The following is a 15956-nucleotide window of genomic DNA, read 5'->3' as shown; positions in this document are numbered from 1 at the left end:
CTGACATTCTAATAGGCTAAGGTGATACTTCAACTGTAGTTTTCATTTGTATTTCCCTAATGACTAGTGATATTGAGCATTTTTTCATGTACCTGTTGGCCTTTAGTACATCTTCCTTGGAAAATGTCTGTTCAGGTCCTTTGCCCATTTTTTACTGGGTGTGTTTTGTTCTGGTACTGAGTTGTAGGAGTTGTTTACATATTTTGGATTTTAACCCCTTATCAGATATATGATTTGCAATTAGGCATAGAAGGAACATATCTCAACATAATAAAGGCCATATATGACAAGTCCACAGCCATCATCATACTCAGTGGTGAAAGGCTGAAAGCTTTTCCTCAAAGATAGGAACAAGATAAGGGTGCCCATTCTCATTATTCCTATTCAAGACTATACTGGAAGTCAAAACTAGAGCAAGCAGGCAAGAAAATAAATACAAGATATCCGAATTGGAAAGTAAGAGGTAAAAACTATTTCAGATGACATGGTTCTAAATACAGAAAATCCTTAAGACTCATCAAAAAACTCTTAGATTGAATCAACAAATTCACTAATTGCAGGACACAAAATTAATATTAAAAAAATCAATATGTTTACATACACTAACAATGAATTTTCTGAAAAAGAAATAAAATGATCCCATTTACAATAGCATCAAAAACAAATAATTAGGAATATATTTAACCAAGAAGGTAAAAAAATAACTCTGGTAACTTAATATTTTAATTTTAATTGCCTGTGTTTCTGTACAGATTTGTTTACCCATCCTTGTCCTACTTTCCTACTTATCTTACTATATGTACTATATGTACTGTAAGTCTGAGACTGTAGAAATAGCCAGATACAAAACTAATCAGATTCCTTTCTTCTTGAAATTTTATTGGTTAAAATTTAAATCCACAAAGTCTTAGTCTGTCTATAATGTAAGAAGACCTGAGTGACTGAAATAATTAAGAAGAGCTTAGAGAGTGGCAAAAGCTCCACTTACTAATAGTTTTAAAGAAATACTGTCAATGGTAAGCATAAACTAAAAAGAGAATAAATTAAATACAAGTTTTCAAATATTTCATTTACACAAACCAGTTGCTTAAATAGTTTTGGACTCCCAAAAGCTCCAAATAAAGCAGATAAAAGTAGAACTAAGTTTAAGACAAGAAGAGTGACCTAGAGATCTCTCTGCTTCTTTCCTTACCACTATCAATCTCATGACATCATCTTTGGTGGATTCCTAGGGATAATGATTTTAAGGAGAAGGGAATGAGAAATTCTAGTAAAATATATGAAAAAAAGAAACTACTGAAGCCACCACTGCAATATAATTATATGCTTAAATTATACGTGAATTCTGTCTGCATCATCTAACACTGGGCGCTTAATAAACAATCAGTCACACACAAAAAATGCATGGGACTGTGAGCCTCATTAGGGTTGAAAGGCACTTCATTAGGTTTCAGCAGAGGGCAGTCTGAAACATAGCATATTAATTTATTCCAACAGCTCGACTAGAACATTAGATTATAGTCAATTCTCATTACTTGCAATAGTTAGGGACTATAACACTACTATACAGTGTTCTGTAAACACTGAATTATCCAATACATGGTTGGGTTCATACAAGCCCCCAGTCATATCTTCATCAACCAATCAATATGTAACTTTATGTTTTTATTTAATGAAACATTATTTAATATATACATTATTAACATTGAACTGATTCATTAACATTGAACTCACAGGCCTGAATGAAGCTTATCTAATGAATGTATTTCTCTGTGAGACATATCATGAACTTTCCACACTTAGGAACACCAGACTGTGCCCCAGCACTTCAGCACTACACTTGGGGGGGCATTTTAAACAGCAAAATCATCAATGAAAGGCCCTCAAATAGGAGAAATGTAGCACTGCTAGATCACAAAAAGGACACTTGATTACAAAGAGAGAGCTGAAACAAGAAGAAATAGCATCAGCTTTTTCATGTTCTTTTTTGCTCCTCTGTACACTGCATGTCTGCAAACAACCACAAAAACACTGTGTATTGATTTGGGGGTTACAAAAAAAAATTTCAGCAAATACAGAAACCACAAATAATGAGGATGCACTGTATTGCCTTAGACAATCACATCTATTAGATTCTGATATAGTTACAAACCTTGAGTATTAAGTGTTTTAGAAGAAGGTATTAGGACAGGAAAAGAGGAGTAAAAGTCAGAATTAAAACTGAGGGTCAGGGCGCCTGTGTGGTTCAGTGGGTTAAAGCCTCTGCCTTCGGCTCAGGTCATGATCCCAGGGTCCTCAGATTGAGCCCCGCATCGGGATCTCTGCTCAGCGGGAAGCCTGCTTCCTCTTCTCTCTCTGTCTGCCTCTCTGCCTACTTGTGATCTCTGTCTGTCAAATAAATAAATAAAATCTTTAAAAATAAATAAATAAATAAATAAAATTGAGGCTCAAAATTCTGCACCAACCATATCCACTGACACTGTAATATATCTGTGGTAGGTTGCATTATTGTTCCCAATCCATCACCTCTCCTGTATCCCCAACCTTTGGTATGTGATACTGGAGTTACTCTCACTGAAGACCTGAGCAAATTTCTGCACTGCTACCCATAGTCATGAGATTTGCTCTAGCCAAGGAAATGTCCATGGACATATGAGCAAAGGCCTGAAATATGCTCCAGAGTTGATGTTTCCTTCTTGTGTTTCTGCCAGCACCGTGTGAAAAACGTGCCCACAGGCAGTTCACTAGTGCAAGGAGGAACAGACCTAGACATTAACTGCCGTTTGGAACCACACCCAGATGCCCCACAGATATGTTAATTATAAATAATCCATTAAGTTTGATAGCATTTATACAGCTATAGGTAACTGATACTTCATATAATTTTAAAAATATTATCTCACTAAAAAATCTTTATATAAAAGGTTGATGAGACCCTCTTCTGTCCTTATCCTAAAGCGTAGTACGTAGTAGGTTCATAGTATGTTGTTTCCAAAGATGGCTGCATCCCTATCTCCCATCCCATATGATCTTTTACAATGTGATCTTGTCATTCACCCACTGAATGGTGGAGTCTATCTCTCCTTTCCTCAAATTTGAGTTGTCCCTACAATCTATATTAAGTCTTGAAGCCAGACCTTATAAAATCTGAAGTTTCTTCATGGAACCCAGTCATCAAGCAAGAAGTCAGACCCCACTAAGTCCACCACACTGTTGGAAAGTCCCAACTAGACATATGGAAAGAGAAGGTGGGGGAGAGAGAGAGAGAGAGAGCACACATGCAGGTATGCATGTGCACAAAGTGGGGACAGGGGAGCACTGGAAACAGGACAGATACAATGGGGTAGAGAACCAACTACAAATCATCCAAGTCAGGCATTTTGAACATTAAAACCATCAGCATAAAAACTTCCTGGTCAATCCATAGAATTGTGGAGATATTGTGAGAAATAATATATTGTGAGAAATAATACATTGCTTAAAACAAGACACTAATTTTTAGAGTGAATGATAGCAACTCAAACAAGTCATTAATAAATGTGTGCTGAATTAATTAAATTCAATAAAATGTTTTGCTTAATGCTTACCTTGGTGTTTGCCATGTCCACAATATACTGGTCTCCCTTTATACATTCCATTACTTCAAAACCATCTCTGTCAATCACTTTGGCCTGAGAACTTCCAGATACAACAAGAATCATGTCTCCTGTGTTACTATACTGCAGTGACTTGATCTGATGGCTATGTAAAAGAAAAAAGAAAATAGTGTTGTAAGAAACTGGGCATAATGTTTACACTTCCAGTATATTAAGCACTGCCAGAAAAATGTCACACAACTGCGCAAATTGATAATTCTTCAAAATAGATATCATCAACCTCAAAGGGGCCCTCAACACCAGTGGCTATCCTGTTAGCACTATCCTCCCACTCACCACAGCATCTACTAAAATATCTACTCACCTTAAATCTTCAACCCAACCAACTGCCCTTCTTTCAGCTGTTGATTTGTCTGGCTCTTTCCCAAAAGCAACGAACAACTGTCTCAACTTCCTCCCACTAATGTCATAAACTTATCTGCATCTGAACACATCTCTTCCTCCTCCTCTCTGATTACAATGGTGGATGTAAACCTCTCCCTGCCCACGGCAAATCTAATACCTATATTCTGAATCGCATCCTCTCCAGTCTCCTCAGGAACTTCTACTGATTATCTTCTCTTCCCCTTCACAGCTAAGTGCCTGAACAAGTTTTCATCTCCTCCTTCATTTCTCTAGTACAACAGTATCTTTTGCACACTTACCACTCCACTCATTCCCCCAGCTTCCAAGATATGGTCTGCTAATGGCTAACAACTGAACTCCTTCATAACATTATGAAGATTATGTTACCATTCCAAAGCAGCCCACATTCAATGCCTGGCCAGCGTGCAGGAAAATGGTCCAGCCCTCTACTTCAGGTGGGATCCAGGGGAAGAATGACACCATCTTCAGAGCTCCCTGTGGGCTGAGCTGAGGCTGCTTCTGCAACTACATGATAATGAAGTTTCTGTGCCTTCCAAAGGGCGCTTCCCTTGAACTTTCTCTCTTGGGGCCTGATCCCCAAAGCATTCTTCAACCAACCTTCTGCATGCAAATACTGGAATTTCAAATAATGGTTCTGGTGAACCTGACCTGAGAGAGCTGGTATCGAAAGTGGTCCTATGAAGTCAATGCTAAGATGAGATCACCGAGTGGCTAGGAACAAGGACCATATCACAGGGAGCACATAGTCCTCAACGTGCTACAGCAGTGCAAGTACAACTGCTCAAGTTCATCATGAAGGGAAAGGTACTGGCTAGTGTAGCATTCCAGGGATTCAAGAGGTAAAGGAAATGTAAGAACTGAAACAACTCTAGAACTGGACAGCTGTTACTGGGTGTAGTCAGTGCAATGAATAAAGACAATGAAAGGCTGAGGATGAGTAATCACCAACTAAAACCTAGAGTGTGAAAAACCCAAAGGGCCTCTTTGCCAGCCAATAAAGACAGGGTTATTGGTCCCTGTCAGGTTAAGTGGTATGCAGTGACTGATCTGGTAAAGCATCTTTTTCTATCTCTATCAGGAAGCAAGCCCAAAAGCAGTTGACATTCAAAGGTGTCCAACAGCAGCACACATGTGCATCCTTGAGCCAGGGCTACATTAATTTTCTGGCCCTTTGTCTTAACATAGTCCAAAGGGACCCGGACCATCTGGACAATCTGAATTAGTTCATGCTGGTGTGTGATCTAGATGACATCATGCTAATTGAATAGGATGAGCAAAAATCAAGTACATTGGTGAGAAACTTGCTCTCTAGCAGATATGAGATAAAGCCCATAAAAGAGCAAGAGATTAAGACAAGAATGTGTGGGGAAGATGCATGTAGGTGGACATGTGAAAAGTGGACACCAAATGCGAGTTCTTTGTAACCCATGTTAATCCCAGATACACCAACTTTGAAGGAGGCAATAAACCACACAAACAAAGTGACTTGGCCAGTTGACATTAGCTGGCTTTTGTCATCATCCATACCACTGGTAATGCAATAGGCTTATAAGTGAAATCGCAGCGGGAAAAGGGATGGAAGTTATGCATGGGACCAATGGCAACTCTGCAAATTGACCTATTATTGCCAAAGGTCCAACCTGCCAGTAACAGAAGGCTAGGATAAGGCCCACTCCTGAAATCAATACTAAACTAATGAGTAAGTCAAATACATAATATGAAAAACTATAATAAGTATATGGGGAAAAAACTGAGTGGGGAGGGCAGAAAATGTGAACCAAAGGAACAGGGATAAATATTTTAAGTAAAATGGTCAGGAACTAAGTGACTGAGTAGCTATGAAGTGAAGGAGTGGACTATGAAGAAACAGCTTCTAGAAAAGACCAAGCAGCAACAGCTACTAGAAAGGAACTGCAGCAAGAGTGAATCTGGCATTTCTCCAAGGTAACTGTACCAGGGTGAGCAAAGCAACAGGAGTTGGAGAGGTCAGAATATGTAGCAAGTAGGGTGAGCAGATCAAGGAGGGCCATGTAAGCCACTGAAAGGACCTTGGCTTTTGTTCTTTCAGGAAACCCATCGGAGTGCTCTGAGCTGGGCAGTGACACAATCTGACCTATACTATACAGAACCATTTTTTTGTGCCTGGACAATTCTGCACTCGGAAGTTTGTGGACTCCTTCTTAGTATGTTCTTTAAACATATTAAAAAAAAAAAACTACAAAAAAAAACTACATTAGACATACACTGGAAAGCATTATTGCTTTATCACACAAATAACTACAGTAAAAAAAGTAAAAAGTAAAAATAACTACAGTAACTAGTAACTACAGTAAAAATAAACTACAAAATACTTTTTAATTTTGGGACATATGTGAGTTTCTGTACTAATGTATCAAGTAACTATGCCTAGAGGCAGGTCTAATAACTACTGTAATTTCAAAGCAGTGATGAGCATAAACAATGAATATTTCAATATGACTGTAAGTCATATTGTCTTACAGGTACACCTGTGACTTTGCTGCCTACTCCCATAATTAAAGGAAATGCTAAAAATCAGAGGTTAGTGAAAAAAAAATAATTTTTCATCCAAGTTCAGAGAAATTGAGAGTGCCAGATACTGAACTTATGAATTGTGGAATTTAAAATAACTGTAATTAAGAAATTAGGGTTAGGGCTAGGGAACAGAGTAGAGAGCCCAGATATGGACTCTCAACTCTATGGTTAAATAAACTTTGACAAAGCAGGGAAAAATATACAGTGGAAAAAGACAGTCTCTTCAATAAATGGTGCTGGGAAAATTGGTACAGATATATGTAGAAGAATGAAACTCCACCATTCTCTTTCACCATACACAAAGATAAACTCAAAATGGATAAAAGACCTCAATGTGAGGCAGGAATCCATCAGAATCATAGAGGAGAACATGGGCAGTAACCTCTTCTATCAGCCACAGCAACTTCTTTCAAGATATGTCTCCAAAGGCAAAGGAAACAAAACCAAAAATGAATTTTTGGGACTTCATCGAGATAAAAAGCTTCTGCACAGCAAAGGAAACAGTCAACAAAACAAAGAGGCAACCCACAGAATGGGAGAAGATATTTGCAAATGACAGCACAGACAAAAGGCTGATACAGGATCTACAAGGAACTCCTCAAACTCAACACACACAAAACAGATAATCATGTCAAAAAATGGGCAGAAAACATGAACAGACACTTCTCCAATGAAGACATACAAATGGCTATTAGACACATGAAAAAATGTTCATCATCATTAGCCATCAGGGAGATTCAAATCAAAACCACATTGAGATATCACCTTACACCAGTTAGAATGGCCAAAATTAGCAAGACAGGAAACAACATGTTCTGGAGAGGATGTGGTTAGGGGAACCCTCTTACACTGTTGGTGGGAATGCAAGTTGGTACAGCCACTTTGGAAAACAGTGTGGTGATTCCTCAAGAAATTAAAAATAGAGCTTCCCTATGACCCTGAAATTGCACTACTGGTTATTTACCCCAAAGATACAGATGTAGTGAAAAGAAGGGCCATCTGTACCCCAATGTTCATAGCAGCAATGGTCACCAAACTGTGGAAAGACCCAAGATGCCCTTCAACAAATGAATGGATAAGAGAGTGGTCCATATCCACTATGGAGTATTATGCCTCCATCAGAAAGGATGAATACCCAACTTTTGTAGCAACATGGATGGGACTGGAAGAGAGTATGCTGAGTGAAGTAAGTCAAGCAGAGAGAGTCAATTATCATATGTTTTCACTTATTTGTGGAGCATAAGAAATAACATGGAGGACATGGAGAGATGGAGAGGAGAAGGGAGTTGGGGGAAACTGGAGGAGGAGACAAACCACGAGAGACCGTGGACTCTGAAAAACAATCTGAGGGTTTTGAAGAGGCAGGGGGTGGGAGGTTGAGTGAGCCTGGCAGTGGGTATTATGGAGGTCATGTATTGCATGGAACACTGGGTGTGGTACATAAACAACGAATTCTGGTACACCGAAAAGAAAAAAAAAATTTAATGACAAGGTATATAATACATACATAAAACTGAAACATGCAGAAATTTTAGAATGAGAACTACAATTACTGAAATTTAGAACTAATGGATGGGTTTAACAGCAGAGAATTATGGTTAAAAGATCATTTTTAGACAGAAGCATGATGACAAAAAATGGAAAATGCAGAAAAAGTTTAAGGTACATATGACATGTGGTGAAAAAGTCTCACATTAGAATTGCAGAATGGAAAAAGAGAAAAGCAGAATGTGAAGAAGTGACTGTCAAATTTTGGAAAAATGATAAAAGACATTAACCTGGAGATTCAATAAGTACTATAAACCGCAAAAGGGGAGCAAAATCCACACCCAGGCACATCATAGTAAAAGTGCTGCATGCCAAAGACAAAAGTAAAACCTTAAAAACATTGTTTTATCCAAATATGTTTTCATCAGGAAAATTCAAAAGTAAAAGTACAATGAGATACCATTGCTTACCCACCAAATGACCAAAATTTAAAAGGCTAACAATACAAAGTTTATTACCGGGACTGTGAAATGGAAAAAATCTATCTTCTGAGACAAAGAACACTGTCACATCAACAATTACAATACATTCTACATACTATAGGACCAGCACTGCTCAATAGAACTTTCTGTGATGGTGGAAACATTTTACATCTGCATTGCCCATTATGGTAACCACTAACCACTAGCCACATGTTTCTATCAGACACTAGAAACACGGCTAGTGCAACTAAGGAACTTAATTTTTAATTTTATTTAGTTTAAATTTAAATAGTTACATAAGGCTAGTGGCTAGTGCACAGAACAAGTACAGCTGTTACGAATATGAAATAAATATAGAACAGTCTCAACTTTGGAACAACAGAAGACTCTGATTGGCTCATAAAACAGATGAAAAATGAAGTACTGACTAAAATTTTCTTTAAAAACAAAAGAAAACCTAGGGCGCCTGGGTGGCTCAGTGGATTAAGCCGCTGCCTTCGGGTCGGGTCATGATCTCAGGGTCCTGAGATCAAGTCCCGCATCGGGCTCTCTGCTCGGCGGGGAGCCTGCTTCCCTCTCTCTCTCTGCCTGCCTCTCCATCTACTTGTGATTTCTCTCTGTCAAATAAATACATAAAATTAAAAAAAAAAGAAAGAAAAGAAAACCTAATGAAATCTATTGAAGTCTATTTGGATGATAATAGTACCGGTACTAAAAAATCAGTTGTACAGTCCCAAATGTAATTTCCAGTTACAAATTTAGGAATGAATATTGAAGTAAACTCTCCATGTAAAAACTGCTTATTCAGCATGCTAAATAAAACACAGTCTATAACATTCTTCAGAGATGGCATGGTAAAGTAGTAGCATACATCAAAGCAATCTTAAAGGTATATGCTATCTCAGGTGCCATTCTCTCAAAAGAGAAATCACCAAATAAATACGTGTGGAAAGCAAACAATTTAACTAGATATTAATATACAAACCTATAAAGAATTCTGCTGGAGAGCTAACTTAATAAAGTCCCAAATATAAAATTTCTCAATCAAAAAGCAAAACTGAACATCTGTCTTTTTTTTTTTTAAAGATTTTATTCATTTTATTTGACAGAGATCACAAGTAGGCAGAGAGGCAGGCAGAGAGAGAGGAGGAAGCAGGCTCCCCACTGAGCAGAGAGCCCAATGCGGGGCTCGATCCCAGACCCTGAGATCATGACCTGAGCCGAAGGCAGCGGCTTAACCTACTGAGCCACCCAGGCGCCCCAACATCTGTCTTTTTAAACTGTCTTCATAACTTCCTTGATGAATGTAACTCCGTTGGCAAAAAAAAAAAAAGTCAAATTCTTTGATTTATCTGAAAAGGCCAATCTGAAAATAAAATAAATTTCAATGATAAGACAATTTTGACAACATTTTAGGCTATTTAGTCTTATTTAGATTTACTTTCTAAGTCTATAATTTCAAGGCTGAGAAATAAATGGGTATTTCAGCAGAAAAAAAAATATTAATCATGGTAATTTTGTCTTCTAGAAACAGGATATATACAAAAGAAATCAAAATTTAAGAGTATCTGGCTAAGGCACAAAAGAATTATTCTTCCTGGCTGGTTGCCAACTCCAAATCAGATATTTACCAATGAAACTGCTTTTCTTCACAGCTATTACTAACTAGAAACTACTTCTCAAAATTTGTACTGACCATTTCTCCTAAAATGCTGGAATTCTAGCTGACAGTCTTTAATTTATTTATTCTCCAAAAAGCCATTCTTAAAGTAATGATTCAAAGTACTAATTCCAATGCAAAGGTAACTCAAAGGTCTGAGTGGGCTCTGAGGTTAGAATGTGTGACAGGGTGAGGAATTACCACAATGCCCCAGATCAAAGGGTCAAGGTAGATGAGAAACTGAAGCTCCCAAACCAGGTGCTCATAAGAGAGAAACCTAGAAAAGCAAACACGGGGCTACTGCCCAGGCCCTTCCTTCCTAAAAAGAAAAGCCTCTCTGGTCTTACACTAAAATGATAAATGCTAGGAAGGAATGAGGTCCTTAACAAAATTCTGACCAAGGTCCCAAATTTAAACGTTAAGCCCAGAAGCAGGCCCCCATTGTAAGATATAAAATTATATGTTCCGCTAGATTTGCCAGTTTTTCATTTATTGTCCCACAGTTCCAAATTCATCCTCCACTGCCTGCTCTGCAAAAATGAATTTGGGTCCTTTAAATATTTTTCTTGTGGCATGAAGTTTTGCCAATAGAGGGTGCTAGAGAGGGATTGCAGGGGGGGAGGAGCTTTCCCCACTACCTCCAGTGTGCTCTTCCTGGGGTGGGATCCAGAGCCCCACAGGGCTTCTCTAGCATTTGGTTCTCTGGAGCACTGTACAGCTTCTCTGTGCCTGGTTGCTAAAGTACCTCAGAGTCAGCAAGATCCAGCAGCTTCCCCCAGTGCCTCCCTCAGGCAGTGCTATCACGGTGACTCTAGCGAGACAGGTTTCTGGAAAGTTCTGCTGTCAGAGCACAACAAATGCTTTATCATTCAGTGAGCCAAAGCCTTGTCCTCTCAAATGTCTGGCTCTGAATCCTGGAGGCCTTGAATGCTTTATATCTCCACCCTAGGGATAATAGATGCTCCTTTCACCTGCCTTTCTGATATTCCTTAAAGTTCTCTTTACTTTTTATTAGCTAATATCTCATTTCTCCAATCCTCTGTTCGTAACTCTTTATAGTAAACCTCCCCTTTTTCAAACTGCTGTGTGACTACTCTCAACTATTAGACCCTGATGGATATACCAAATTTCAAGTGATTAAATAGAAACTGAGAAAATTACAAGCAGTTTAGTCCAATCTGTTTATATACACATTTATACACAAATGCACACAAATGTTATATATAGAAACAAGCAGATCAGATTTTTGATAATTAAATAGCTCAGACTGCTAAACTAAAGTAGTTCACAGGGTGTATCTTTGTTAACAGTGATCTCACTTTGGAGAATTCGATTTTCTTCATTAACCATAAAAGATCTATTAGTGTATGAAATCACTTTGTTGGGACACCTGGGTGGCTCAGTGCGTTAAGCCTCTGCCTTTGGCTCAGGTCATGATCTCAGGGTCCTGGGATCGAGCCCAGCATCGGGCTCTCTGCTCAGCAGGAAGCCTGCTTCCTCCTCTCTCTCTGCCTACTTGTGATCTCTGTCTGTCAAATAAATAAAATAAAAATCTTAAAAGAAAAAATAAATAAAAAGAAGAAAGAAAGAAATCACTTTGTTTTCTCTGGTGAATCATTTTTATTTCTCTTTGGAAATAATTTTCTAAAGAATAGCAAATTTTAATGAGAAAAGGTAGTAAAAACAGCAGCTCTATTTCTCTGGCTATGTGCTCTATGAAATTGCTCTATTTATATTTAGAGGGAAATACAAAATCTCAACAACCCCACACTAATATTCACCTTGTAAATAAAGATATATAGCCATATAGGCAAACTTGATGTCTTCCCTCTGTATCACTGGTTTTCATATGCTCTCTTTGTCAACATTAAAATGAAAAGTTAAGCATCAAGCTCATCATTCCTGTCCCACTTCGCTCTTAATTCTGCTAGCCACGGAGTTAAAAGGACAGGATTAAGGAGTCATTAGACACAGTACTAAGGAGAATTAAAGGGCTTCTTCAAGGGGTATAACATCTGCTCCTCAAATTCCTGCCTAAACAACTAAGATTCCGATCAAAGAGAAAAGAGGGAAAGCCAATCTGACAGTAAACTGGAGTCATGAGGAAGTGAATGTTCTCTCAGGGAGTAACTCTGACACCAGAGGAAGGCTTAGTGACATTGCACAATTCTTTCTGTGAAGTTATTCATGGGGCAAGTGGGAGTATATGAGTGTAAGTGGAGGGGAATGGGAAGGTGAAGATTGAGGATCCTTTTAAGTAGTTTTTGCTCAGCTAGCAAAACAAGCTGGGACATGCAAGACAGATAAACACAGCTGTCTGGGACTGTCACTTGGGGCTCAGGAGCCAGCGTGTCCTGATGTAGTGAAAAGTGCACGGGAATGTGAGTCAGAAGGCCGGGGATCCAAGTCCTCGCTCTGCTGTTAAGTGGCTGTGTGATGATTAACAGGCCCTTCAGCTTCGTTAGGTTCAGGCAGTCTCCCCATCTTTTGGAAAATTAATTGATGCAACTAGTTGGCAACACCATGCAGAGGCAATCCTGAGACAGAGTTCACGCACTTTGCTGAGTCCTGGTGTCTTCCACTGAAAAATCCTGGAGCAGTAACACTTACAGTATTGGGGTGAGGATTAAAAGTAATATACACAATGACACCTAACCAGTACATGAAATGAGTCGTTGCTATTACTATTACTTCTTTATTTCCAAGGTCTCTTTAAGATTGAACAGGTATGAGATCTTGGGAGCCAACTATAATGAATATACTCAAATTGAATACAGCAAGTATTTCAAATTCATTACGAGTTAAGTTAGTGAAAGTTTATCACATGTTTTAATGATCTATTAACCAAAATACTCATTAGAAACATCCTTACATCTTTTCTGATTTTCTGTACCTACTCCAAAAACTCAAGTCCTATGTCAAATGTGACTACTACATTCTTAGAAATGAAAGATGAGGGGCACCTGAGTGGCTCAGTGGGTTAAAGCCTCTGTTTTCGGCTCCGGTCATGGTCCCAGGGTCCTGAGATCGAGCCCCACATCAGGCTCTCTGCTCAGCAGGGAGCCTGCTTCCCTTCCTCTCTCTCTGCCTGCCTCTGCCTACTTGTGATCTCTCTGTCAAATAAATAAAATCTTTAAAAAAAAAAAAAGAAAGAAAGAAAGAAAGAAATGACAGATGATAATAATTACAAAAAACATGGTTTCAAATTTGCATGCCAGTTTCCAGGTATGCAATATATATTATCCAGTGCTGGGAAAAGGGCAAGAAAGCAAGAGAGCTGAAGCAGAGCCATCAAAGTTTTCTGTATGGCAATATCAGAAAATCTAATTTATTCCATGCCAAAATACATCTTTAGCTACTTCAATATTTTAGCTTTAAATTTAAGAACTTAAGTTTAGATTTCCAATGCAAAATTAATTAAGAATATGTCACTTACCAGCTTAAACATACCAAAGCTTAGTAAACTAGTAGTAACACAAAACACTGTATCAGTCAAACAAAATTAAAGCCAGAGAAAATTCTATCCAGGACTATACATACACAAAATTTACTAAAGCTAATCTATAAGTCTTCCCTTCCATTAAAATGCATACTCTTGGGGCGCCTGGGTGGCTCAGTGGGTTAAAGCCTCTGCCTTCAGCTTGGGTCATGATCCCAGGGTCCTGGGATCGAGCCTCTCTGTTCAGTGGCGAGCCTGCTTCCCTTCCTCTCTCTCTCTGCCTGCCTCTCTGCCTGCTTGAGATCTCTCTCTGTCAAATAAATAAATGAAATCTTTAAAAAAAAGTGCATACTCTAATTTATAAATGTAATAAAATTACTCTATCACTCAATAAAGTACAGACTAATAGCTTTGTGACTTTATATGATTTCACAGTCAAGTTCCACGCTAAAGTAAGATGGTCAGTCCAAAAGGCAAGGAATGAAAATACTTAAACAATATGTTTTCATGTCTTCTGAGGATTAGAGAAATATGATTAAAAAGAGCCAGCCAACCAATGAGAATGACTAAAAAAGCTAAGTCTTTGTTCTGAGTCTTCCCAACAGTTTCCTTTATGATAACGTTGATGCTAAAAATAACTCAAGTCTCAATTCTAGTAGCAGAACAACAGAGGCTCAGGATTTCACAATGAATAAAAGGTGTTGAGGGAGCACATACAAGAGGAACCTACTTTATTAGAAAGCCTCTCTGGAAAAGCAATGTTTAGGAGGAGACCTAAGCATAAGGAGCTACATGTTTGTGAGGGGGGAGCAGGTACCAGGGAGTAGGGAAGAGCATTCTAGGCAGAAAACAAAGTACACGAACACACTATGTAAAAATCTCTCAGCCACTCTGCTAGAGCAAGGGAAGAAATAAGCAATGGCCAGATCACAAGGAACATCATAAACCATGGCAAGGCATATGGGTTTTAGTCAAAATGAATCAGAAAGGCAATACACGGATTTAGCATTAATAGTGGAGAAAAAAATAAAGAGACTATTACAGAAATTTAAGTGAGGTTTAAGCCTGAGGTGAACTCTAAGGGAGGGACTTTTTTTTTTTTTTTAAAGATTTTATTTATTTATTTGACAGAGAGAAATTACAAGTACACTGAGAGGCAGGCAGAGAGAGAGAGAAGGAAGCAGGCTCCCTGCTGAGCAGAGAGCCCGATGTGGGACTCCATCCCAGGACCCTGAGTTCATGACCTGAGCCGAAGGCAGCGGCTTAACCCACTGAGCCACCCAGGCGCCCCTAAGGGAGGGACTTTAAAAGAAATTGTAGAGACAGGAGGAATAAGGAGCATGGTACCTATGAAGTACAGGCACAATGCATGAAAATAGTTTTTTTCTCCAAATCTTGCATCAAAATTCACACTTTACATCTTGACAGACATTACCAAACTGCTCTGTGGAAAACAGGTTTAGTAAATAATACCCCATCTTTGCCATCTCCTCTCACTGGAAACCATGGATCTCCTTCTCCTTTGCCAGAAGACTGTGGCAGAAGACTTTGCCAGAAGACTAAGTGACAAGTAGTACCTCATTGGCATTTTAATTTTTCCATCTTTTATTGTTAGTAGAGTATCCATTTTCATGTTATTGGTCAGTTACATTTCTTCTGCTGTTATCTGTTAATTCATTTCAAATATTTAATTTGTTAATTAATTTGTTATCTGTTAATTCATTTCAAATATTTAATTTTCAAATATCCTTTTACTTACTGATTTGCAGAAGCTACATATTATGGATATTAGCCCATTACTTTCAACATGTATTTCAACTTTTTCTGAGTTTATCACTTGTCTTTTAATTTTCTTTACAATGTCTTTTGTTTCCTAAGTATAAAATATCCTTTTAATTATAACAGCAATTATATTTTTTGCATGCCATGTAAAAGTAGAAAGTGAAAGTTCTTCTTTTCCCCCACAGAATATATTTCCATTTGCAAGATATAACCTCCGAGGGGAACCTGGGTGGCTCAGTGGGTTAAAGCCTCTGACTTCAGCTTGGGTCATGATCTCAGGGTCCTGGAATCGAGCCCCACATTGGGCTCTCTGCTCAGCAGGGAGCATGCTTCCTCCTCTCTCTCTGCCTGCCTCTCTGCCTAACTTGTGATCTTTGTCTGTCAAAAAAATAATAAAATCATTTTTTAAAAAAAGATATAATCTTCTAAACTTTCCCTAGTAACTGAAAAATGTAAATATGTAAGTTATGTATTACAAAAAGGGAGCACCTAGGTTGCTCAGTTGGTTAAACATCTGCCTTTGGCTCAGG

The 15956-nt window shown here is 38.4% G+C and overlaps 1 protein-coding gene across 2 annotated transcripts in view; it reads right to left on the bottom strand.

The window, feature by feature from the left end:
* WDR70 (WD repeat domain 70) overlaps positions 1–15956 on the bottom strand; it is a 298407-nt gene that overhangs the window by 205070 nt on the left and 77381 nt on the right. For both annotated transcript variants that reach the window (XM_045079485.1, XM_045079486.1), the window contains one exon: positions 3588–3741. In XM_045079485.1, coding sequence (XP_044935420.1) covers positions 3588–3741 — 154 coding nt within the window. The remainder of the gene's footprint in view (positions 1–3587; positions 3742–15956) is intronic.

Source organism: Mustela putorius, unplaced genomic scaffold (genome assembly GCF_011764305.1).
Source record: "Mustela putorius furo isolate JIRA1106 unplaced genomic scaffold, ASM1176430v1.1 tig00000407_pilon_pilon_pilon, whole genome shotgun sequence".
Lineage (NCBI taxonomy): Eukaryota > Metazoa > Chordata > Mammalia > Carnivora > Mustelidae > Mustela > Mustela putorius.
This window is presented reverse-complemented; position numbering and strand designations above follow the sequence as displayed.